This window comes from Aythya marila, assembly GCF_965140915.1.
Source record: "Aythya marila genome assembly, chromosome: 2".
Taxonomy (NCBI): Eukaryota; Metazoa; Chordata; class Aves; order Anseriformes; family Anatidae; genus Aythya; species Aythya marila.
The window spans coordinates 130,366,954-130,393,199 of NC_139043.1; the positions used below are offsets into that span (position 1 = coordinate 130,366,954).

Sequence of the window (26,246 nt, forward strand, 5' to 3'; positions counted from 1 at the left end):
CTTCTCATCCTAAGCCAAAACACAGCATTCCACCAGCTACTAGGAAGAAAATTAATTCTGTTCTAACTGAAACCAGGACTTCTATACTATTTTATATTTCTACTAGTGTAAAACAGAAGCCTATTAATAAGAATACAACTGTTTACACATAAATAGGAAAAATATAATACTAATTAAAAAAAAAAAAAAAAGAAAAAAGTTATGAAGATCTAAACTTGCTTTATCATTTAAATCAACTATTTCAAACGATGTTTGATGTCTCAGAAGGTAAAGATTTAAACAAATCAAATCAAATCAAATCAAATTCAATTGGATCAAATAGGATAGAATCGAATCAAATCAAATCAAATCAAATTGAATTGAATTGAATAGTTCAGTTGGAAGGGACCTTCAGAGACCATCTAGTCCAACTGCCTGACTTCTTCAGAGCTAACAAAAGTTAAAGTATATTATTGAGGTCATTGTCCAAATATCTCTTGAACATTGACAGACATGAAGCATCAACCACCTCTCTGGGAAGCTTGTTTCAGTGTTTGATCTCTGTCATGGTAAAGAAATTTTTTCTTACATCTAGTCTGAACTTCCCCTGGACCAGCTTCACACCATTTTTGCATATCTTGTTATCAGTTACCAGGAAAAAGGGACAAACACCTCCCTGCCTGTTTCCTTTCCTCAAGAAGTCATAGAGAATAATAAGGTCATTCTCATCTCTTTCTCACGCCTTCTCATATAATAAGATTACACCTTCTCATCTCCAGACAACCCGAGTGTCCTCATAAGAAGGAAATAGAGCATAGATTATTGAAAGTAAATGAGATTTGTGGATTCCTAAAGAGATCAACAGAATGTTCCTATCCTGGATGTTTCACAAGGTCTACACTGAGTGTATCTTGGAAGTGTTATTGGCCTACGATTGAATGATTTTTGTCCTGAACCTATGACAGTTTAGGCATGCAAGCAAAAACGAAGTTGCAATTACTCACTAGTAGTCACAGATGAATAAATTGTATTAATTCTCCCTCCTCTGACCCCAGACAGTGGATATATTGCTCCACAAAAAAGAAAGCAGAAGTGGAAAACTGTTCAGTCATGGAAGATGTCCAGACCCTGTTTCACCATAGGAACAAAGCCTCCAAAGTGAGTGAAAGAGAGCAATAGAGATGTAAGGTGTGCCTTCAGAAAGGATTCTGAAGGGAGGATATTTACACACTGACATGTTTCTCCAGAACATGGCTGAGATTGAACAGCCTATAATTTATTGGAAGACATTGGATGTTACTGATAACTTGAGAAGAAGTATTGGAAGCTTTATTTAAAAACCTGCAAGTCAATGCTGTTGTCACTTGATCACGACACTTTTCTGTGGTGAAGAACGGATCAGTCTTAAAGTGAGAAGTGAGGTGATCTGGAGAGTGTTTTCTGAGCACACTGTGATGTTCACCCAGTCCAAGCTTGGTGATAGCATTAACTCCATTGATTCTTTTTTTTTTTTTTTTTTTTTTCCTCTGAATAATGAACATAAATGTTGGCTTAGATCTGTGCTTTGTGAACACATCTGTATTACAAACTTCAGATTTAGAGCTCCTACTAGAACTTACTTGGTTTCACCATTTTTTTTTCCATTGGTAAAGCATTCTACCTAGGTAACATGTTCTGTTTGCTCATCATCTCAGCAACAATCAGCTTGTCTATTGCTAACAACCTTGGGAGGAAGACATACACTATTTTCCCAAGAAGAAATTTTGTAAGGGAATGGAAGAAATGAGATGAGGATTGCTACCTACAGACTTCTGCTATCATGTTTCACAAATCATCTGAGATCCTTGGTAAACAGGAGTTTTCAAGGACATGCATAGAAAATACTCAGATGAATCTATTGATTCTGTGGCAGCAAGAAAACAGGAATTACACTGGTGGACAAACACCATCAGGTAGATATTGGAAATCATGAAGAGCTTATTCTTCATGACAGAGAAGCAAAAATTCAGAAAAAAAAAAGTCAAAAAAGAAAATAGAAGTATTTTTGACTTTGGCAAACAACAAAACAATACAGATGTTACTGAAAAACAAAACAAAACACAACAACAACAAATAAAGGAATTTTGAATGAAAAGCAAGTGGAAAAATATCTATAGCAAAATCCAAGTGTATGATGTTATCAATAAGGCACAAAATCATCTGGTCTGAACTCAAAGAGCATACACTGGGGATAAGGAAGATGGAAAAGAACAGTTTTCTGACTTATAGAAACACTATCGTGTTGCTTCTATTTGCTTTAATTAATCTAGATTATTTCATTTCACATGCAAAAACATGAACAAAATCCTCTTAGCCCCTCCTGTTGTTTTGTTGTCTGTAACATACAGACTTGTTGAATCAACCCATTCCTCCAGGGCCTAACAGGAGTCAGTCAGCACTGGATAAAGATTTAAATAATAAAATATTTTTAGGTCACAGGGAAGGAAAGGAAACGAAAGGTAAGGCTAGCTTGATCATTTCTGCGTGAAGGTCAGGCAATGGGGATCCCAGAATTATCAAGGAAGAGGTCTGATGTGCACAGAATGGTTCCTTTGCTCTGTGTAACAATGATGAGCAAAGAAGAATGTACAGAATAATCCCTCTATCCTTGTATGACCAGCAGACATGAAAATCAAATAGAGGAATGCAGATTTCGTGATACTTTGATCATGATCTTACTTACTTCCCAGTTTATGTCATTAAGTTTATTTTATGGCAACATAAATAAAAGTATATATTCTTTTGAAGTCATACAAATAGAAAATACTACATGGAATGTAATTTACCTTACAATTCACACACACACAAAAAAATAGTTTGGCTATTAGTAGAATGTAAAGTTCATCTTCATTGTACTATTATGTAGTATTTCTGCATGTTATTAAGCATTTTCCATTTAACATTTTAAAGGTGATAACATTTCCATAGTGAATGAAATATTGAATGAAATATTACTTCTATCTCCCTGTTAATGTTTCTGCTTCTAAAACAAAGGACTAATTTATGATATAACAATTTGAAAAACATTATTTCTACCTTTTTGCGATAAATTAACAAGTGAATCACTCACAACATAAATAAAAGCTGAAGTTTTACAAATACCTATGAAGTTTCTTATTTATTTTCCTAAAATATTATATTATAAAACATATTTTAGATGTTTTTCACTCTTAAATTGCTATATGGGTATTTATTTATCATATAGGACAATACAAATTTGTCAATTTTGCTTATTAAATCTAAATTAGATTTAAATCTAAATTAGATTTAAAGAACCACTGACACTGGGAATGAAACTGAAAAGAATTACATGTATTAGCAATAATTTAATTCATACAACATTTTATGGAGTTTATACTTTTACAGAAATACTTGATACATCTGTGAAAAATATATTTGTTATGAATTCATTTCCCACCTGAAATTCCTAACATCAGAGGTCTTATATGAAATAAGTACAGTGCAATACAGTACCATATATGTAGATCAGATGCCATTTAAATATATATGTGCAAATATCATTTGTAACAAGAAAGAAGAGCAAGGAGAACAATATGAAAACATAGGCAACTGTGTTTATTCTTGCTTCTGATCCAGATTTTCCAAAAAAATATTTCATCGTAGATCACTGCATTGCAATGCCTTGTATTTATGCTTCTAAACTTTTACTGAATATATCAGAGTAAATGATCTGATACTCTGAAGGGTAAGCATAAATTAAAGCTGCAGTAGACAGGATGACAAAACATAACTCATATGTAGCTTTAGTTAGCTACAAATTTCTAACATGATTTACAAACCATTAGTACAAATAAGTAAGTATGTTCCAAAAAAAACATCACAGTCAAAAGTATTACACAAAGTCTGGCTTTTCTTACCTTTAAAGAAGACAAAATTCCCGTCACTGTTTTCATAAACTGCATCAATGCTGGGAGGCAGTCCTCTCCAGAAATAGGTAATCTGCATGGGGTATCCATCCATTACCCTGTTGTTTCTGACTCTCCAAAACCACTGATCCTGGAAACCAAATATACACCTCTTATTGTGCTTTCAGGAATTCGTATATATTCAGTTGTTGTTCTGGAAATACTGAATAGCCTATCCTAGCATTTTTAGAGCAGAACCTTGGCTGTTTGCATAACTATATCTGTATTTGCATATGTGTCACCTCCCCACATTACCAATGTGTCAGAACTAGTTGTTCCCTAAGGTTAGAATAAGCTTCCCATGTGAACTCTGTGTGTGGTGCAGATAACCTTTGTCAGAATGTACAGAGTACTGTACAAGATGATGCAACCTTCTCAACATCATTCCGGTAAGGGACCAGACTTAAAATTTGCAGGCTGACTACAAGTGCTTATAGACTGAGCTGTAGGTACACGTGATCAACTAATTCTGCAAGTCATTTTTCTGCAGTGGCTTCTAAGAGTGAAAGGTTGGTAGATTAACATTACAGTAGTGTAACTTTACTACAACAGCCCCATAAGAACTACAATTTGATGGCAACTTTACTGTAGTGAAGATTTGCAGTCTTTACATGTGCAAAAATTAATATTACAGCCAATTATAGGTTTTAAATCCAGTATCCTGGTAAATCTCTCGTATATTGTTGACACTTAAAATAACTTCTCCCTGTTAAGATATGCTATTGCTTTAAGTGAGAATCATATGGAAGGTGCATTGTTGAGGAATGAGGAATATTGAAGTTGAGAAATGAGTACATGACACATTAGGTGGGTTTTGATAAAGACAGCATTATTGTAAGAGTTGAAGAGGTACAACAGAAACAGTTCCAGTTGGCAAAGGAACTCTAATAGGATATTTCACTTTTTAGACACATTTTCACAGTCTTACAATATTAATGTTATATAAAACAAAACAACTCCCTTTAAATGACAAAGTGCTATCCTGTCAGGTATCTGTCACAGTTGTTTTACATGGCAGTTCAGCCTTCTTTCTGTACAGATCAACTTGCAAAGCAAAAGAAATCTGTGCTCTTGTGGGAACTGGCACAGCTTAGAGAGAAGATTAGTATTTTACAGGAGCAGGCTTATGATGAACTGCATTCATCATTTTTCCTAACCTGAGATCACAACTCTATTTAATTGTTCATCTTTACAATGACACATCAATTTATAAATCATCACTGAAAGTATTAACTATAGAAATACAAAACTGCTCAACACATACACAAAAATACATCTTAGTCATGTGCATAAACGAGTCTTGGATTGAAAGAGTTGTTTTCAGTTCCAAATTTCTGAGGATAACTTTTAAAAAATGTTTGAATAGCTTATACAATTTGAAAAATATAACATTGATTGCCACTGAGTTGCAACTCTGAGAATAATATCCCTCACATCTAGCTATTTCACTAGTAATAAAACTCTATTATATCTTATAGTCACTCTAGTTTTGTCTCATTATACTCCTATTTACAATTTATTTTTATTTTTATTTTTTATTTTTAATTGTTAGTTGTATTAAAATGTTTTAGGAAGGTCAGCAAAACTTTTTTTTTTTTTTTTTTTTTTTTTTTTTTTTAGGATAAATTGACCAAATTCCAGTATAGGCAAAAGTGAGGGAATGCAGCTTAAAGATAAAAACGTTTAGGGAGGCCTAATTTTAAGTGTTCTCAATGCTGGAACAGATGTCAACCTCTGTTATTTGGTCATGAAGATAAGACAAAAGGGCTATGAAAAAATAAAATTAGGGGAAATGTCATCAAATCAGATGATTTGGAAGTACTTTTTCATTGAAATGGTAATTAACACTTGAAATGCATTTTCACATCATATTTTTAAGGCATCATCAATCTAGCAGTGACTTGGGGAAAAATGATTTAACAGGAAGTCTCAATAGGTCAAATAGTTCTTGTCTTTTCCAAATTCCTACAAAGCTCTCAAAAGCCAGGTATTATCTCAGAAATCAGTTACTGAAGTTTAAAAAATTACAAAGAAGTAGCAAGCTGCAGTGAGCTTCTCTTTCTGATATATGTTACTATCAGGGTTTGCCTGGGCCTGCATCCTGTACCCCAAATCACTAGGAAATTAACAGACAACAATAAAAACACAGGAAACACGCTATGAAACCTCTCTAATAACACCTCTGAGAGAGGTGACAATGCTTCTCTCTCCCAGTCACCCATCATTTATGGTTCAGGAGGTTCCCGAACAAAATTTTATAATTTTGGTATTAGCACTTCACTGCTAAGAATTCCTTCCTAAACACATGCAAATTCACAGCATCCACAGCTATCTGCTGAAATAAATATATGACAATTTAACAACATGCAGTGTGAAAAGCCATAAGCAATTAGCAAATTCACAGCTGCTCACTGTTCTGCCTTCATTTGCCTTCTTTCCTTTTCTGTATCACCAACAATAGCTGCACTTTGACTGCAAAATCTAATCCAAGATCCTTGTTAAAATTACCTTGTAGACCAAATCCATTCTACAATCTTTCTGTTTGTTTTCAGGAAACCTTTCTATATGTTTGACCAAAGTTTAGGAAAAAGAAATTCTTGAAATAAGATCTTCCTATTCCATTACCCTTAATGTTTAAATATTGTGTCCTGAAACATAATTTTGAGCATACCAAGATCAGTTTTCTGATGAGCATTGGCACAAATTAACTGACTTCAGGGAGTTCAATGGAGCAGTACCAGCATTACAAGAGATTCTGACCCACTGAACTTCCTGAATTCCTTTAATAATTTTCTGTTGTCAGTAAATTGTATTACAATTTACAGTCTTCTAAGTAATGATTGAGAAGAGAGCTACCTGCTAGCAGTACCTGCAGTACTAGCAGGAAGCTAGCAGGTACTGTACCAAAATTCTAGAACTATTTGTTCACTTTTATTTTTTTTTCTTTTTAAATTAAATTAACCTTTCTGTTCAAGTAGCTATTACATGATTTATTATTATTATTTTCATTATGGTGTTCATGAACTACAGTGGTTACTTAAAAATACTAAAAAGGCTTTTTGTCTCAATCAAGTGCTCTGAAAAGTTTACACATCCAATGAGTTCATTATTTTTCTGGGATGTTTTCAGTTGATTTACATGTCATCATAATAAGAAGGAACAATGGGGTATTGTTCATCAGTAAAGACCCTTCAGGTTTTCACAGTGTAGTCCCAAACTGGGAAAACAGAATTAAAATTTTGGAAGGGAATAATCTTAACATTTTTATGTTCCTATGTAAATAGAAAAAAAGCAGGCACATTATTTGCTAACAGATGTATTTTTAGAGATAGGCAGACTGACAAGATTGAGCAAGTATCTGGAAATGTGTGAAAACAGAACTGGTAGTCTGGATCATATATAAGAATGGGCAAAATAGGTGTTGGTGGACATTGATAGAATAATATGCTTATGTAAATTTAATTTTCCTGGCTGATTTTCATATGAACAGAACAGACCCAATGATTTTACACTGCCAGAGTTCAAACTCTGGAAAACAAGCTGACTAATTCTAACATGTGGATGCAGAGCATGCCAAGGCTCTTGCTGAGGTATCAGATAGGCTCTGTTTATAGAAATAATGGATCATTTCAGCACGTATGACTAAATTTACTTATTTTTTCTTAAACAAAGTTATATTTACTAGCAATTTTATCATCTGCATTTTGATAAACAGATACAAGTAATGAAAATGTATTTTGAATGCTATTATTGAAATTGGAAAGAAGAATAGTCTTGGAGAAAGTGCACTCACTCTAAGAAAGCTCCTTTACACTCAAAGTAAATAGCCTGAAACAATTTCTCTGACAAAACACATCTCAGCATATTTGCTTATATTGAATAAATACAATTTTGTCTCTTTTGAGAAATATAGTGCATTGAATAACTGTTTGTCTTTCCCACTATATTGTTTTAATATACTTCTAATTACTTAATTTCTCCAAAACACATTAACTCCTGCAGACAGGTTGAACATATGACTTGTCACATGCATTGCAATTCCAAGCCTAAAAAACACATGGATTGAGTACAAAGCTTTTAGTGCCTTTCCTTGCTGGCTAGCAAATGTTTTTTTTTTTTTTTGTAAGCATCTGTAGTTACCCAGTAGCTCCAAATACATGGATCACTCACTTGCAGCTGGGATCTTGAATAATAAAGGATCATTTAATGTTATAACCAGAGACATACTAAGTTAAACTTGGACAATTATTCCCAGTTCAGAAAGCAGGACTGTAACCGACAAACAAACAAACAAAATGGAATTGAAAATTCCATTCTATATCTATATCGATTCTATATCTAAGAATCAGAAAATGGATATTGAGCAAGGAGATTATAAGCTACTTCAGAAACACTATTATGGATAAAGAGAAATGGTAGAATGAAAAGCAGGAACAGTCACTCAGATTGACTGTTACAGAATTTGTTTTATTTAGAATATGGGACACTTTTGATGAAAAAAAAAAAAAAAAAAAAGACAACAAAGCCTTTTAGAGAAATTAAACTGAATAAAGATTGTACATAAATCATTCTGCTCTCAGTAAACACTCTAGGTAATTTTCCCAGTACATATGTAGCTTAGTGATTAGATGAAGGGACTGAAATGTAGTACTGTGTGTAAGATAATAGCAAGTACCTTCTGCACAAAAGTATTTCTTTGTGGACAGTCTTGAATAGAAGACTATTATAGTAAAAAAAAATCTGTCTCATAATGCATAATATATAATACTCTTACACTAAATATACTTTTGCTTTTCAGTGATGACTTTGGTAAATTGCGTTCTTCATGTTTGATTCTACGAATTCTCAGAAACATTCTATTTGATGCTGGTTAACATTTATGCCTTTTTTTTTTTTTTTTAATGAATGTTTAAATCTGTACATCAATGAAGGGGAGTTTCAATCCCATTCCCTGGTATTTATTCTCACCCTAAACATTCTTCATGATCCTTAAGTGACAGAACTGATGGTATGAGAATTAAAAGCAATCTCCAGTTATTTCGATTCATCCATAAAAACAGACAAAACAAACTAACTAACTAGATAACGGACAACAAAACCACCACCATCACAACAACAAAAACTTGTAGCGATTTTAGTGCAAAATTAGTAGATTTTTTGTTTCTCAGAACCTCACTTTCTCCCTCATCTCTGAACCAACAACCATCACCAACAGTAAAACATGAATGTGCTGCAAAATCTCTAAAGCTCTGCCCTTTATTTTATACTTGATGAATCCCACCTAGAATTCGTTAATGACATGCAGCACCCGAACCCTGACTCAGAGATCTAAAATACACCTAATAAAAAACACCAGGGTCTGGCTGGGATGGAGTTAACTTTCCCTTCAGTGACTCATATAAGGCTGTGCTCTGCACTTGTAGCTAGAACAGCACTTCCTAGATACACTTTTCTTGTGCTAGAACAGCACACCATTTTTTTGCCTATTGCTGAGCAATACCGGCACAGCATCAAGACTTCCTCCATCTCTTCCCTCTCCCTGGCCCCCAAAAGAGCCAGCAGGCTGGAGGTGGGCAAGAGGTGGGGAGGGAACATCACCAGAGCAGCCAGACTAAACTGACTAAAAGGATATTCCATGACATGTGGTGTCATGCTGAACAATAAAAGCTGGGTAATGGAAAAGACTTCTCTTATGCTCTTATGAAGGGAGACTGTTATGAAAACATGTCATCCCAAACAACCACTACATGTATTGAGGCCTCATTTCCCAAGATGTGGCTGAACATCTCTAGCTGATGTGAAGTAGAGAATAATACATTTTTTCTCTCTTTGCTTCTGGTGTGGCCTTTGCTTGTTCTCTCTCCTCCCCTAACTACCCTCCCCCCCCACAACTTCTACCTTTAATTAAATTATCCTTATCACAACCCATGAGCCTTTTCCATGAGCCTTTTTTTTCCTTCATAATTTCTCCTATCTCCTCTTCCTTTGATGAAGGGGAGTGAGAGAGCAGTTGTGGTGGAGTTTAGCTAACTATCAAGGTGAAACCACCACAAACAGAAAAACTGTCCAAGGTGATACACATTTTTTAAAAAGTACAGAGTTAAATAGAAGAAAAAATTGGAAACTTTTTGAATGTTATCTTTTGTACATACTTAGCAATGAAGATTAAGTTGCCTTTAAGCAGAAATTAGGTCTTGTGATGGTTTTACAAGGAATCTTAAAAGTCACTCTGGGTGCACAAGGAAAGAAAAGATTTAAGGCAGATGGTGGGATAGATGAAAATGTTTACAGCTGTAAATTATGATATTTTGACTACAAATATAAAAAAAATATGTGGAATCTCTAGAACTCTGTGAAATACCTTTACATTATGCAGAAAGTACCGTATGAATTTCTATTAGTCAATAATACTCTGACTTAATGTTAAAGTATATATACAGTGTTGTTACAGGTATTCCACCATCAAAAGATCGAATGAGATGCAAAACTGAAAAACTGAGTATCTACAGCTGTTACAGAAAGAAGTTTTACCATGGCTATATTCCACAGGGATCACTGCTTGGCCTATTTAATTTCCCATGAAAAGGCAAATAAATGTGCTCTAAACGTCTGCCCTAAATTGATGTTAACTAAATACTGATTTCCAAGTAATATTGTAGGCTAATACTATTGACAAAACACATAAAAGTTTCAGACTGGGTCATGCCTTCTCCTTTAATCTCACCATATGAAAAAGCAGGCCTTTTTCAATGGAAGATTGAAAATACCCAGAAGCTATGCAAAGTTTGAGAGGCAAACTGAAAAATTCAGACAAATGACTATTGTAATTTCTTTCCTATCTGAGAGTTGCAAAAACAGCACGTGGTAAATAATAAACTATGATGTTTAGGAAATTTAAATTATTCTTCTACAGAGAAAGAAGAGTTCCAGTTATGTAAAGAGAAAGATACCAGAGAACAAAACCTTTAGAAACTATCTTTCAAATGACTGTGAGAATGAAAGCTTTATATTACACACCTTAATATGTTCTATATGTATTGTATCCAAGTAAAGATATATCAGAACAATCCTTTTGAAAATCTTGATCTAATTTCAAAAGGCACTTTTTCACATCTACTTCATCTGAATATCATATGAATTTCATCAGGGGACCCCGATGTCTGGGATCTGGGTCTAGGAGTCAATACTGTCTCTGCCACTGAGTCTTAGCATGTGGGTTCATGGGCTTCACTCCTAGTCATTTGGTTGTTTCTTTCATAACATCCATTTTCAACATTACAAATTTAGAACTTATAGCACTTAACTTAAAGGCTAGGAATACATAATAGGAAATGTATATATAATAGAAAAAAAAAAAAAAAGATTTTGAGTAACATTCTGCAAAATAATTTTAATGGAGCAGAAGAAAAATTTAGTCTAGGGGATATAAAAGTAGAAAAAAATATTAGCACAATTCAGCTATGAGTGTTTAAATTATTATTATCTTATTTTATTATTTTTTACATAATATTTTTGAGGAGATGTATAGATTTAGATATAGCTGCACTTCAGTTCCTACTTAATTACACAGAAGAAAATAATTGGCTCTAGTGAGACTGGAATCAGACATTAAACGGATACTAACAATCTAGCTTGTTTTAGGAAACAATTAACTAAACAGGTTATTCTATACGCAGACTGAATATTTTAGCTCAACTTATTATTAAGCTAATTCACTTTAAGAACAAACAATACTCTTAAAACTACCAAGGACCATTATCCATTCTTTAACACATGAATGTATAATGCATTGACGGTGATTTATTTGAACTGGCAGAAACAATTCATCTTTCCTAATGAGTTTGAGATAACAGCATGGTTATAATGGGGTAACAATGTGGTTTGAGAAACCACTTTGTGAACTCAGACCATTTAACACTGCTCAGAAACACTTCAGCCTCTCCTATGGTGAGATCCTGAACGTTTTGCTGGAGATGAGACCAACTCACTAGATTTAAACCATCCTTCACACAAAATAAAGCCATTGTTACAATGAACTCTTTTTCTTAACAGTATGTTTATGCCAACCAAGTCCAGGAGTAATGTAGCTACCTGTGAGTAGGAGTAAGATACTGGTAGACTTACCCATTTGCTGTTTATAGTAAGTACTACATTGCACAATTGTTTGTCCTCAGCTGGACTGATTAACTGCTATTTAAAAAAGATTAAAAAAAGAAAGCCCTCCCCCCCCCCCAGTTTATAATATGCTGTATACATCTCTTTCACGGATACTAAATAAAACAAAATTGTAATGTGTACTCTTGTTCATCCAAAGTCTGCTATTGTCTTATGCACCAGGAAGACGGAGCGTAATAAGAGAAGTTACGACCGAAGCTGGAGCAAAAATACCATCAAATTTTAAAGTATGGCTGATTAGCCAATGTCAGTAAACCCTCTGAAAACTCTTCTGACCTTTTATAGCAATTTCAATAAAATGCTATCAGCTGCAACCCATTTTTCCTACTTCTGGTGTTGGACAATGGTAAACCCAAGATGTGTACTTTCTCCTCCTTTATTTTACCTTTCAATTTATTGTTTTCTATATAAACCTCCTTTTACATTTTCTCTAAAGTATATTCTAGTTATTTTTTACTGTGTGTTGGTGCCGAGGTGCTGGCAGCGAGGCCTCTGTGAGGAGAGGCTGGAGTTGCCCCATGTCAGGCATGTCCAATTCCAGACAGTTTCAGTCAGCTCCAATGGCCCCACTGTACAACACCACTGAGCCTGGCAGCCCGTGGGAAAACTTGTTTAAGAAATGGCAAAAATATTGCTCCTTGCTTAAATTTTCTTACATTCAAAACACTTCAATGTTTAGGATCAGATTTGAGGAAGTTAAGGACTTTTTCACACCAAAGAATTAAGTAATAATTCTATCTCATTGGATGTCAACAGAAAAAAAAAAAAAAAAAAAGTTAAAAAGTTTTAAAACTCAGTGTTATTTTCTAAAACAGTGATCTGTATTAAATTCTCAGAAAGTCCTAAATGGAACAAATATTTGTTCATTATAATTAATTTATAATACCTTTACATGGTATCTACATTATTTTTTAATATTATTAAGAAGAGATGTTCATTTTTTTTACAGTGAATTGGACAAAATTGGAGTACTCCTTACTGTAGCCTCCTACATTAGAAAAGGTATAATTCTTCTAGTTTCCACAGTAGGACAATTCTGAAATGCTCAATATTGTAATATTTGCCAGGAATTTCTGATTTTATTTCTAGTACACAAATAATAATATTGAATGCCTGACAACATGCTATACAAGAATTCTGCCACTCTTCAACAAGCTTTAAAAAACGTCTACTCATATTTAGACTAGGTTCTGCGATTCTGAGACAATTACTATATCCAAATACTATATGTGCTTCCCTGAATAATGGATGCATGAGATGCACAGAGGCACGTGTTAGAAATAAAATCAACTCTTAAAAGCAGATCTTATTCTTTAAAAGTGCCCAAACAGGCTATTTATTATTTGTTTGTTAAGGAAACAGGCTTGGTACTATTCATACAGAAATGCCAGACAAATTACCTTTTTAAATGATTGCACATCTAGTGAAAATATATCTTCAGAGGCATCCACAGCCATGGCTGTATGTTCTCTTTTGAAAGAGGTGCTTTCATGTAAACCCTGGCCCTTCCCTGTCTGTGCTTGGTGGAGTGGATTAACTAAATGCAGTAAGTTAGTTAACTTAATTTCTTAGTTAATTTTCCTAACTTAATGACTGCTCTTGCCCTTGCCAGTGCAGATGAAAACATTTTTTTTTACTTCTTCTTTATTTCTTTCTCTCTCTTTTTTTTTTAATATAGAAAATCTTCACTACTTTTCAAACTAACAAATTTTAATTACTCCATATCAACAATTTCATTCTAAATTAGGCACAGCTAAGGGCTGCTGCTAGTATTTGTTATTCCATGGCAGTAATTCATTTAAGAACACTTTGATGCACGTTTGGTTAATATTTTTTGAAATGTGTCCTCATTTTTTTCCTGTTCTGTTTTCATTAGCAAATGAATCTTTAACTATATCCTTTGTTTTAATTCTTTCAGTCTTACTAGTCATTCAAATATACATATTTTATAGTTTCTTCATTATCAAATTTTATTTCAGCTTCTTATAAAACATTTTGATGCATATTCATCTGTCCTGTTTTTGCTATGTAGACAGTAGCAATGGCATTTATGCATTTCCTTTCTTTGTATACATTAACCTTTCAAAAATACTCTGAAGCAATCAAAACCTGTAAGTATCTATTGAATGCTTTTAGTTCAAGGAAAAACTATTAGAAAACAGTATACTTTTAAAATGTGCCACTGTATCTTTGGTTACCAACAATGGCTGGATGACACTAGGTCTTTTACATGAAATTCAGCAGTCTGAGATTGGTAACAAATACAACAGGTTGATCTAGGCCTTATGTGGAAGATTTCCACACATGATAGAGCTAGAGATATCCAAGAGCTCTTCCTGTAAAGTCTTCCATACCATAACTTGCTTAGTGAACCTATTCCAAATGCAAATCTGACAGTTAAAGACCTTGCACTATGGTGCAGCTGGAGATCGTAGTCCTCAGTGCTATTGCTTTTCTGATGTCCCAGAACTTATTAATGGTAACAACTCAAGTATGAGTCATGCCACTAATACTATAGCTTTGCCAGCTAGATAATTCAATTTAAAAACAAATTAAGAAGATAAAAAAAAAAAAAAAAAAAGTAGCTAAGCTATTTTCTTTTGGTCTCTTTATTCCTAACTGAGTTTGTCATTTCAGTTCATTCTGATTTTGTCCAAATAACTAAAAAGACTTATACTCCATAAAATGTTCTCATTGCCACATGCTGATTACTCAATATGAACAAACAGTCAGTTATTAGAAAGACACAAAAAAGACCTGTGAAGACATCTAATCTAGGCTTTCTGCCAGGAATTTCTGAAATGATCCCATTCCCTCTAATGCTCTGTAGGTAACAGCACATGTATGTGATGCACAAAACACTTCATCCACAGGATTAACATTAGGCCTCAACAGAGCAGTTGACTAGTTATTTCCCTAGTAGTGATTGCACAAAACAATTTGTAAGCAATCTGTAAATTTTCTTGAACCCAATTCTGTTGCCTGCATCCTTGGGGAATTCATACAGAAGGTTTGACCCCATACAGAAGGTTTAACCCCTACTATATACCTACACAGTAGGTATATAGTATACACAGTAGGTATATAGTAGGGGTTAAAGAATGAAAAGGTGTGAAAAGGTTTAATAAGTAGTTGAGCTGAAGAGATGTGAGGTGAAGATGTCTGCTTTGCAGTAACTCTCCTTGTCTCTTTACAAAGCACAGTGTAAAAGGAGTTGGAATGAAGACTGACTTTCTGAGAGGCCTGCATTTACACAGGCTGCGTCAACACATTATCATGATTCTTGGAAATATCATGGGATATATGTTGAATATCACGTTTAAATGAGTCACAGTTTTTCTAGTTACTAACACCTACTTCTTGGTACTTCTCTTACATTAATACATTCCCCTCCAGATGCTATGGGAAACCAAATAACCAATACTTTTCTGTAACAGTTTGCTAGCTTAACTCTGACAAACCTATGAGCCTCTACTCTATTTGAAATCTCAGTAATATTAATTTTACAACTTCCTTCATCCCTCAAGTCAACAATGATACTGTATGTCCATTTTTATTCAAATTATCCTTTTATAGCCTACTTTGCTGTTCCATTAAGAAAGAGTATCCATGATCTTGGACTACCTTTTCCCTTTAAATAAAATTGGCAAGAGGATTTGAAAACATACACAATTCCCTAGGAATAGGTTAGATATTAGTATAAATATATTTTCAGAAATGTGTTCCCAGTTGCATGGTATTCCTTGGCGGTACGCTATTCTGTTTTACCTATAATAGCACAGATCTTTGAAAACAAATCTATCCCAAAGACCAACTGTAGTGCCTATTATCCTTCAGAAAAATTAGTGTTGTTTTTTGTTTTGTTTTGTTTTTTTTTTCCATGTTTGTTTTTTAATTTGTTTTTCTGTTTATCTTGGACCATAAGAAAAAAAATAATATATATATATATTATATAATATAATATTATATAATATAAATTATATAATAATAATATATATATATATATGGAAAATAAGGATTTCTTTCTTTCTTCCTTTCTTTCTTGGATGTCTTTTTTTTTTTTTTTCAAAATAACATTTATTTTCAGAATTATATTTTATCTATTTCTCATCGGTCTGACTTTGTTGACTCCACATTTGTAAGGAATAGACATAGAAATATTTGAAAGTGGTTCAGGACAGACTTAACTTTGTCCAAAGAAAACAGACCAACTGTTCTAATTAAATTGAGATAATTGGGTTTTCTCTACCTGTCTATCCTTATTACTTTATCACTTGTAATATGGACATCTGCCTGACGGGTGAGCAGAATACAAGTATGTCTGAGTCATCAGGCTTTTCCTGAAAATTAAAAATGCCAGAGGAAAGCAAACCCAATCCCCTGTCTATAATTTTGCCCCCCAAATATAGAGATTGATTCAGTATGGTATGTAGGCTATGTAGTGGGCTATCTCTGGGCCTAGATAACCAGAAGTTCATTGATAACGCAGGAGAGAGTATGACCCACTTCATCAAAGGTTTCACTGGCAGGGAAAACACTGAAAAACGTTAAATGGAGAAATGATGATTAAGCCAAAGCCATAATTACTCATTTCTAGTTTCTTTGACCCAGCTAGCTACCACCAGCAAACAAAGAAGACTGGAAAAGTCCAAATAGAATACAAAAGGATTAACTCATTAAAAAATAATTTTAGCTACATGAATAAGCCTGTGGACTGTGAACCATGGCATGTCTGAGAGATCATTTAGTATCATTTCAAGAGACAGCAAGTCTCTTTTTACTGGGGAAATAAAATATATGTTATTACTCTTCACTATTGTTGGCCAACAGTTCATGAAGACAGGGGAGTACCAAACTGTATGCACCACGATTAACCAAAAACAACCGTCACAAAACTATTATTGACACTGTATGAACATAGAAATTAGTACTCCATCTATGTATTAGTACATAGATGTATTAATACAGCTTTCATTGCCTTGATGCAATGATCTTTGTACTCTAGAGTGCATTGTCATAAATGACATTTATAAAGAATGTAAGAATGTATTTAATTTTATACCGCAACCTTTCTAAACTCAAAGAAATTCTTTCTAATCTTCCTTCTTTGTTTCTATATTATCAACATTGTCTGTGGAAGTCAACTAATGAAATGATCTGAAGGCCAAAAAATCTCAACCCTATGTCCCAAAATGCCTTTCCTATGCCTTCCAGTAACTAACGGCGGTGTACATGAAAGATCGTGAGGGGCTTTTTATCAGGAATTGTAACAATAGGACAAGTAATGGTTTTAAACAAAAATGTGGTCGATTTAGATTGGATATTCAGAAGAAATTCTTTACTATGAGGTTGGTGAGGCACTGGAAGAGACTATCCAGAAAAGCTGTGGATGCCAATCTCTGGAAGTGTTCCAGGTCAGGTTGGATGGAGCTTTGAGCAAACTGGTCTATTGAAAAATCTCTCCATCTATGGCAAGGGGTTGGAACAAGATGATCTTTGGAGGTCCCTTTTAACCCAAAATATTCTGTGATGCTATGATTTTATGAACTGAGACAGAGAAGTCCACACAAATGACTAGTCCAGACCAAGATGTACAGACCAGTACATAATCAAATTCAGCTTTTAAAAATATACATGCATTGAATACAGATTTCTGATAATTCAGTCTTTCATGTTGCTTAGTGAATGAATGAAGCAATAAGCTCTGATATGCTGATAACATATGAAAATAGAGAAAGACATGATGTAAGGAACTCTGTAGGGGAGTCACTTTGGATTCAAGCCCCTGAACAGCTAAGACACTAATATATGCTGTTTGATCACAGTTTAGTGCTTGTAATCTATGAAATTGTGCTGACAACAACAACAACAAAATCTATCTTGGTACCAAATCAGGCTTTGAGTACCATACTGCACTACTAAGTAAGTCTTCCCCATGGAAGTGACAGGATTAGAAAGATGTTGCAGTGGTTCCCACTGTAACCTGTGGCTAAACAGATATATTCTTGATGTCATCCAGAGTTGAGACTGACAGAAATGGACAAAGAGAAAAGCAGGCCATGGAGACAGGAATATCTAGCAAAGAGCACCAACAATGATACCTGTTGCAACAACACAGATATAAAAATGTTATATATTTAGAATCATATAATGGTTTGGGTTGGAAGGGACCTTGAAGGTCATCTAATTTGAACCCCCCTGCCATAGGCAGGGACACCACCCACTAGATTAGGTTGCCCAGAGCCTCATCTAACATGTTGTTAAATATGGATGAGGCATCCACAACCTCTCTGGGCAACCTGTTCCAGTGCATCACCAACCTCTGAGTGAAGAACTTCCTCTTAATCTCTAATCTAAATCTCTCCTCTTTTAGTTTAAAACCACTCTTACTTGTTCTGTTGTTATCTGACTGAGAAAATTTGATTGTTTTTGGTTTGTCACTCAGATACAGGGATTAAATCTTGAAGAAATTGAAGGACTTTCTAACAGTGCATATTGTAGAATAAATATGATGACAGATAAACTGTGAATTTACCATTTAAAGCAGTTAATGACTGTGGGTGACTATAGAGCTGGACATCACCAAAACATCACCAAAACATCCACAAAGGCCCCATTGTGTTAAGATTGAAAAGAAACACTGGTGCTCTGCTAGGGAGAAGGGGAAATCATTGAATTCTATTATCAAGTATATTGTTTGATCTAATAATACAGTCTGTTCTCAGTGAAGATACTCTCACTGAACAGATTTGTCAGATCATTACTTAAAATTTTCTCTGTCCCATTTGAATTTATAGACTGGACAAGCAATATTATCATATTATATAGCAAAACAGTTCTTGATTTCATATGCTTAATATTAAAAGCTAATGTGCTGTTTCTTGTGTTATTTTACCTAATATCTATTACTCATAGCTGATTGTCTCCCTGTCATATCAAAGGCACTGAACTCTGGTGAAATCTTGACTCTGTTAAGGTCAATGGAATTTTTCACATTAGTTTTAGCTGGGCCAAGAATTCACTCAGTAGGCAAAGAAGAATGCACTTCAAAAACATTCAAGCTATGACGTATAAAAAAGAAGATACAGAATTTTGATAAATGTTTATTATAAGTTCCTTATATTTTAGTACATTTTCAAATTGCAAATGGTTTTTCATTCATTTGTTGAAAAAACTAAGTGCATGGATGTTGCTTAATTATTTAAGATTTCAACTGCTTAGTAGTGCAGTGCTTTGCACAGGGAAGAACTAATTTAGAGGAACAAATGAGATGAGTTTCTTTTCATCTCTGTTAAATTTCTGTGTTGTTGATCCTTAACCCCTTGAATGGGCAATAAATAAAAAAAGTAAATGAATAATTAAAACACACAAATACTTCTGGAAAATAAAGCCTTAGCTGCAAATCAAGATTAAGCAAATATTTCCAAGACTAATCAATAACACTGCTTGAAAAAGCTTATATTACAAATCATTACAATTGTTTCCCAAAATCTCTACATAAATTAGTTGAAAGGCCACAATTTTGTACAACAAGAAATTTTAATTAAATCTTGTGCTTGAAATGTTTCTGCAATTACTCCCTTTGGTTCTATTAAGACGTAGCCCCAATTAAAATGTACTGTTAATATTCCAAGATAACACTTGCTGGTGCCTTCATGTAATTTTAAATAATTCCTTGCCGTGAAATTTTGCACTCATTTTATTTTATTTTATTATTTTTTTGCTATTCTATTGCAAATTAAGTATTTTTTCATTAGTGGAACATCCAAACACTTATTCTCTGAAAATAGTCAAGTTTAAAAAGATTAAATACATTTTGTACCCAAGTATTCTGTTAAGGCTTTTTGTTAAATTTTTGCTGTAGTAAAATAGCAAGTAAAAAAATTTATTGGTTCACAGTTACAAGTGACTGTAACAAGTAAACATTGTAACTGTGAGAAGAAAAACAGGATTTGATCTTTCACCTTTAATTTGCACTGTTAGTACTTACTCAAATGCATATGCTCACCAAGGGCTTTTATGTTCATATATTTTCCTAATTGAGATGCTCTGTTTACCTTACATTATTCATAAGACATAAATTTGCCAGATCAAAGTCTTTTATATTTATTTATTTATCTATATTTTTTATTATTTTCTTCAATTTCTTTAACAGTGGCATGCAGAGTTATAATTTTCCTGTATTTCTTTCACTTGATGTTATATTTAACTTGCTCTGATCTTAAGCACAAATAAATTACTGGTCATCTAGGTTTCAGAATAAACTCTTGACATATGTGGGAAAAAGAAGGGGGGACAGTTATATTCATGGCTAACTAAAATAGCAATTTCTGTTAGTCTACATATCCACAAGTAACGTGTTATCATTTATGGATTACTTTGGGTGAAGTAAGAGAAGCTGTAATTCCTTTTTTTAATTTTTTTTTTCATATTGTTACAAGTACTTCCCTAAGAATATGTACAGATTTGACCCACTGTATCTTTTTACAAAGAGTGACAGAGATCTTCAGATTCCACTAGCTCTATGAATATATAGGCACACACATACAAAAATGACCAATTCTTGGAATTTTGGCTTCCAAATAGTTAGTCTCACATTTTATTTTTTTTTTTCCCCACAATTTATTAGGTTAAAACTAAGTCAGAAATAAGAATTTGTTAACATTCATGTTTAACTGTCTAACCTTTATAGACACATCCCACATCCTACCACTACATTTTTATATGGGTTCATACATAGTTTTGCCTACCCCATTGTGAAAGATCTTTTTAATGTGATGACTCTGCAGGGTAGAAAGTGTAGGTGTAATGGTTCATCATGAGAACAGAAGGAAAGGATTAGTCTTTGAATAAAGTGGTTTAGACCAGAGCCTGACCCTTGAAATGGAAGTTGATTTCTCCCGAAAGCTGATACAGGGAAAGGAGACAGGAGAGGATCTGTCTTGCACAGCTGGAGATGGTGGCTCCCCACAGTCCCCTCTGTTAGTGCTTTGTGATCAGCAGCTGCATACACGTCTGCTGTGCCTGGCCCCTTCTCCTGACCTGAACATAGCAGTCACAAAACAGACCCCTGATTAAATCTCACTAGATACTCCCTGTGAGAGCTGTAGCCTAAAAGAGACAATGGATCACATGCAATGGGGACATGAATCAGTAAAACAGTCAAATTTCAATGGATTCACAGCATCACAGAATGACTGAGTTTGGAAGAGACCTATGGAGGATTCAGAGAAGTATGAAGAAATGCTCAGTCTCCTCCCTTGGAGGAGAGTGGGGAAAGCTGATGACGCAGAGACAATTTGCAAATCTATTCCTTTCTAGTCATCACATTTCAATACCTACATAAAATCACAATAAGGCTGAGGTTGGAAGGCACCTCTGAAGATCCAACCCCCTCCTTTGCTCAAAGCAGAATCAGATGAAGCCCAGGGCTGTGTCTAGTCAGGTTTTGAGGCTCCACAAAGGTTTTGAGGCTCTGGAGGGTCCACTGTTTCTCTGGACAACCTGTTGTAGTGTTTGATCTGTAAGGGTTTACAATGGGAAGGTACTTTCCTATGTTTAAATTGAATTTAAATTGCGTTTAAACAAGTGTTTCTGTCTTACTTTTCACCAAGGGAAAATACAATTCAGAAAGATGTTAGTATGTAATTTAAGGTGATGTCTCAGCAGTACATCATTCAAACTTGTGTTAAGGAGATAGTCAAACAGCAGGTACCACAGTGTCACTCAAAAAATGGCTTCAGGAGAAATAATAATATGAGTTAGCATGGGAGGGTTTATTTAGGTCAAGATGGTGTGGGCAATGGCATTTTAACAACATGGTAACATCACTTGCATTGAAAGAAAGGATTGTGTAGTACACCATCAAGGTGCCCACAAAGACACCAGTGTCTAAGGGCTGGCTGACCTTCAGAAAAATCTGAACTACATTTATAGCAGAACTGCTTGGCCTCAGAGGACAGACTGTATCTAATTAAAAGCGAAGCACATATGATGGACATGAGAGAAGCTCAGTGCCATCTGCTTTGCTGCTGATCAAATCCTTTTACACTACACTGTTCGCCAATGAAAACATAACCTTCTTGGAAAAAATAGTACTTTTCTGTCTGACAAATCTAAGGCTCTGCTGTAGATATTGAGTCACGCACCCTTCTGAAGTTATGATTTATAATGGGCCAGTACATAAATAATAGGAATTTTATTAGCCAGATATTACAGATTGTTAATCAGTTCAAGTTGCTTATGAGTTTCAATAATATATATATGCACTACACTTGCACTCTTGTAAATAAATCCCTAGTAATATATAGCTATAATTCTTTATACTTTTCTATACATGATACTCATACGTGCACAAATGTAGGCTAGTAAGTGCTACTTAATAAATGTAGCTATGACTGGGTTGACATCTTTCAGATGGACATAAAACTCTGTCCATAACAATTTTTTTCAAAGGTGAGTGGGAGGATTTTTAAATGACTTACTCTGGGAAGTTTATGACTCATGTGATTACATTCTTGTCTAGATTTCCCTGCAGCTGGATGGAGTATACTACCTGTTTCCCATACAGTGATGAACAGACAGTGCATTTTAAAGTTGTGAAACATGGTAGCTAAAGTCCTTTCCTAATGTAGAAACACACCAAAAGATTTAAATAAAGTTTGGAAAATATTTTGTCATCAGCCAGTGAAAAGTACCTATATACCAAAAATACATGAACTATGACTTTTTAGCATTCCAGCACTTCCCTGCTTTTGTCCTTCTTGACATCATACAACTTGTTTTTGTGCCATAAAACATCCATCTTGTACATTTCCAATGGGTTTGGTCTACTGTGATACATTGAAGTCCCCCTGAACTTTTGCTGCTTTTCTCCCTCCTTTTCAACATAGAACCTGAGCTACATGAATTAAAGCTGTCATCCTCGCTAATGAGTACAAAAATAGCAAATCCCATCAGGTTATTCTTCCTGTCGTAAAGATATGAAAAAGAGGTAGAAAGGAATCTGCTCTCTGCAGTCTTAGCTACTTCTGACCTCCCGTTCCTGGTCTTTTACAGTTGATATGTTAAGTGATTTTCTCTCTCGGATCCCGAAATGTTTACTTCCACAGCATCCTCTGCTGAACTTTCCCAGGCTGCAATTGACAGACCAGACCAGACATCATAATGCTGTGGCATTATGAGAGCAAAACAGCTACACAAACAGTCTAGGAGACCTTTGAAAAAATATATGCTTTCAAATTCTGTGGAGTCAAGTCTCTTATTGTGTCTATTTCTTTATCTCTACTTTTTATTAGTAGTATTTTCCCTCTGTCCCTCAGATTTATTTTCCCTCTGTCCCTCAGATTTTATTTTTTTTATTACACCAACCAGTCTAATTATTAAATAGTCAGTGCTAAAATTCTTTAAAAATTCCTCTTTTGTTTAATACATACCAATCAACTTTTTTTTTTTTTTTTTTCTTCTTCTTTTGTGTTTGTAGTGGGTTTACGTGGCAAGGTTTTGGTAGCAGGGAGCCATAGGGGTGGTTTCTGTGAGAAAGATCTAGAAGCTGCCCCATGTTTGGGAAGGGCCCCATTGTTTTCAGAGCTGAGCCAATAAGCGATGTTGTTTTGCACCTCTGTGAGAGCATATTTAAGACAGGGAAAAAAACGCTGCGCCACACAGCAGACGGGAGAGTCAAGGGAGTGAGAGAACAGCCTTGCAGGTGCCAAGGTCAGTGTAGAGGGAGCGGGAGAGGTGCTCCAGGTGCCGGAGCAGAAGTCCCCTGCGGCCTGTGGAGGAGACCACGGTGGAGCAGGTGGCCCTGCACCGATGGAGGCTGCCGCCTGTGGAAGACCCCTGCCGGAGCAGATTCCGGGCCGGACCTGTAGCCCGTGGAGAGGAGCCCACGCAGGAGCAGGTGACCCGGCAGGAGCTGCTGCCCGTAGGGGAGCCAGGTTGGAGCAGTTTGCTCCTGAGGGATGGACCCTGTGGTACGGACCCATATCTGGAGCAGTTCTGAAAGAGCTGCTGCCTGTGGGAAGCCCACGCCGGATCAGTTCATCAAGGACTGCATCCCGTGGGTGGGACCCCACAGCACAGGGGACGAGAGTGACCGAGAAGGAGCAGCAGAGAAGAAGTGCTGTAGACTGACCATAACCCCCATTCCCCCGTTCCCCTGCGCCGCTCGGGGGGAGAAGGTGGAAGAGGGTGGATGGGGGGGAAGGTGCTTTTGGTTTGCTTTTGCCTTTGTTTTCTCACTTCTCTCACTTGTTAGTAATAGGCAATAAATCTTACTATCTCCTTATGCCGAGTCTGTTTTGCCCGTTACAATAATTACTGAGTGATTTTCTCGTCCTTATCTCAACCTTTGAGCTCCTTTTCACATATTTTCTCCCCATTCCTCTTTGAGGAGGGGGAGTGAGAGAGCGGCTGTGGTGGAGCTCGGCTGCCCACTCGAGCGGAACCACGACAGTGTTTAACAGCATACTCTATATAAATACACGATTCCAAAAGGGATATTGAATGGCATCTATACAGTTATATATGAAAGCAACTGCAGCCTAAACTAATGCCAAGGGCTAATGACAGCCTAATTAGCTTGGTTTGTTTAGCACTTCATTTTTTGTTTTTACAGTGGTTCTTAGCAGATGAAGAGTCAGAAAACAAATTTCTTCAAGTTGTGGAGAAATTACTATAAAATAGTAAAACACAGCCTGTTAAGGCCTTCCTAAAATTGTTTCCATATTCTACCATCTGTAACACTAACATTTCAGAATACATTTCTCTAAGTTGTAAATGCTCTTTCCATGGTGGACACATTTCTTTCTCTACACTTACATTACATTTCAACAAAAACCCTATTAAATGTCAATGGTTAAATCTGGTATTCATGAAAGAGCGAGTTAACTTTTCAAACATTACTAAAAACATTATGGATCATATAATATGATCCATAATAGATCATAAATAGATCCATTAATAGATCTCTTAATTTGTTTCTTAAAGAGTTAGCATTAGCAAAGCAGAAAGTACTAATGCAACGTCTATGAGATGTTCTTCTGCAAAGCAAAATCCTGTTTCAAAAAACCAAAGAAATGTGACCAGTCTCTCTAATGTGCTGATCCTGAAGGACAATTTCAACACGTGGTGTTTTCTAGATGTACCCAGTTCAAAAGCTAAGGATTTTATTAAAATCAGTATAATCTTAAAACAAGGATAAAGGAAAAAATAGTAACAGCAGGAACACATGTTGTTGAAACAGAGCTAGAGGTAATTTTGCTGACAAGGAACAATCAACATATAGAGTCAAACACAAGCTACACACACATCTCAAAAATCAGACAATAAACAACCAGTATGACTCTGTCTGCATACTGACAGATAGTACATCTGAGACAGTAATTTCTGTGCACCATTGAACCCCTTGAAAACTTTTTTTTTTTTTTTTTAATTAACAGTACAAAGTATTCAGAAAGCATTAACATAAGTACCTTTATGGGTAGGACATCCAATATCATCTTCAAAACTCTATCTCTCTCTTTTTTTTTTTCCTTTTTTTTTTTTTTTTTTTTCTACAGAAATTGGAAAAGCATGTTGTAAACATCTTCACTAATGGATTTTATCTGGTGACCTTAGAAGATGGGGATCCTTTTCACTGAGGTCCCTAGAAGTACTTCCAGGAGACTTTAAGAAGACAGGATTGTCAAATATAACATACTACTGTATACAGTGGCTGAGAAGATTTTCCATTAAAAGCAGGCAGGCTGACAGTGTCATACCACTTAGCACAATTTTTCCAGAAAAGGAGGACCAATTTATATTTTTTTTCCTCAATTTTTCAGCATTTTTTATGTCCCTGGAGAGTCCTAACTAAACAGAGGGAGAAAACAGCTGGAGAAAATACTGGAAATGCGAGTGACAGCTAATACTAATTGCATTCAGCATAAATGCAGAAGCTAACAGGAACCTCAGGATAAAAGCTTGGCACTCATTAATTTTGGCATAGAAAGTCTTGTCCTGATGGTTGCTTCTACCAGTTCAAGCATATTTATAAATAATAGCTATAATTTTAAAACTACATTCAATTAAGACAAACTTCATCCATTTTCAAATATCATTTGATGAAAACTGAAGCCAATGCTT

At 35.1% G+C, this 26,246-nt stretch overlaps 1 protein-coding gene across 2 annotated transcripts in view; it reads right to left on the bottom strand.

The window, feature by feature from the left end:
- Positions 1–26,246, bottom strand: part of MMP16 (matrix metallopeptidase 16) — a 185,529-nt gene that overhangs the window by 14,964 nt on the left and 144,319 nt on the right. For both annotated transcript variants that reach the window (XM_082754834.1, XM_082754835.1), the window contains one exon: positions 3,897–4,035. In XM_082754834.1, the coding sequence (XP_082610960.1) occupies positions 3,897–4,035 (139 nt within the window). The remainder of the gene's footprint in view (positions 1–3,896; positions 4,036–26,246) is intronic.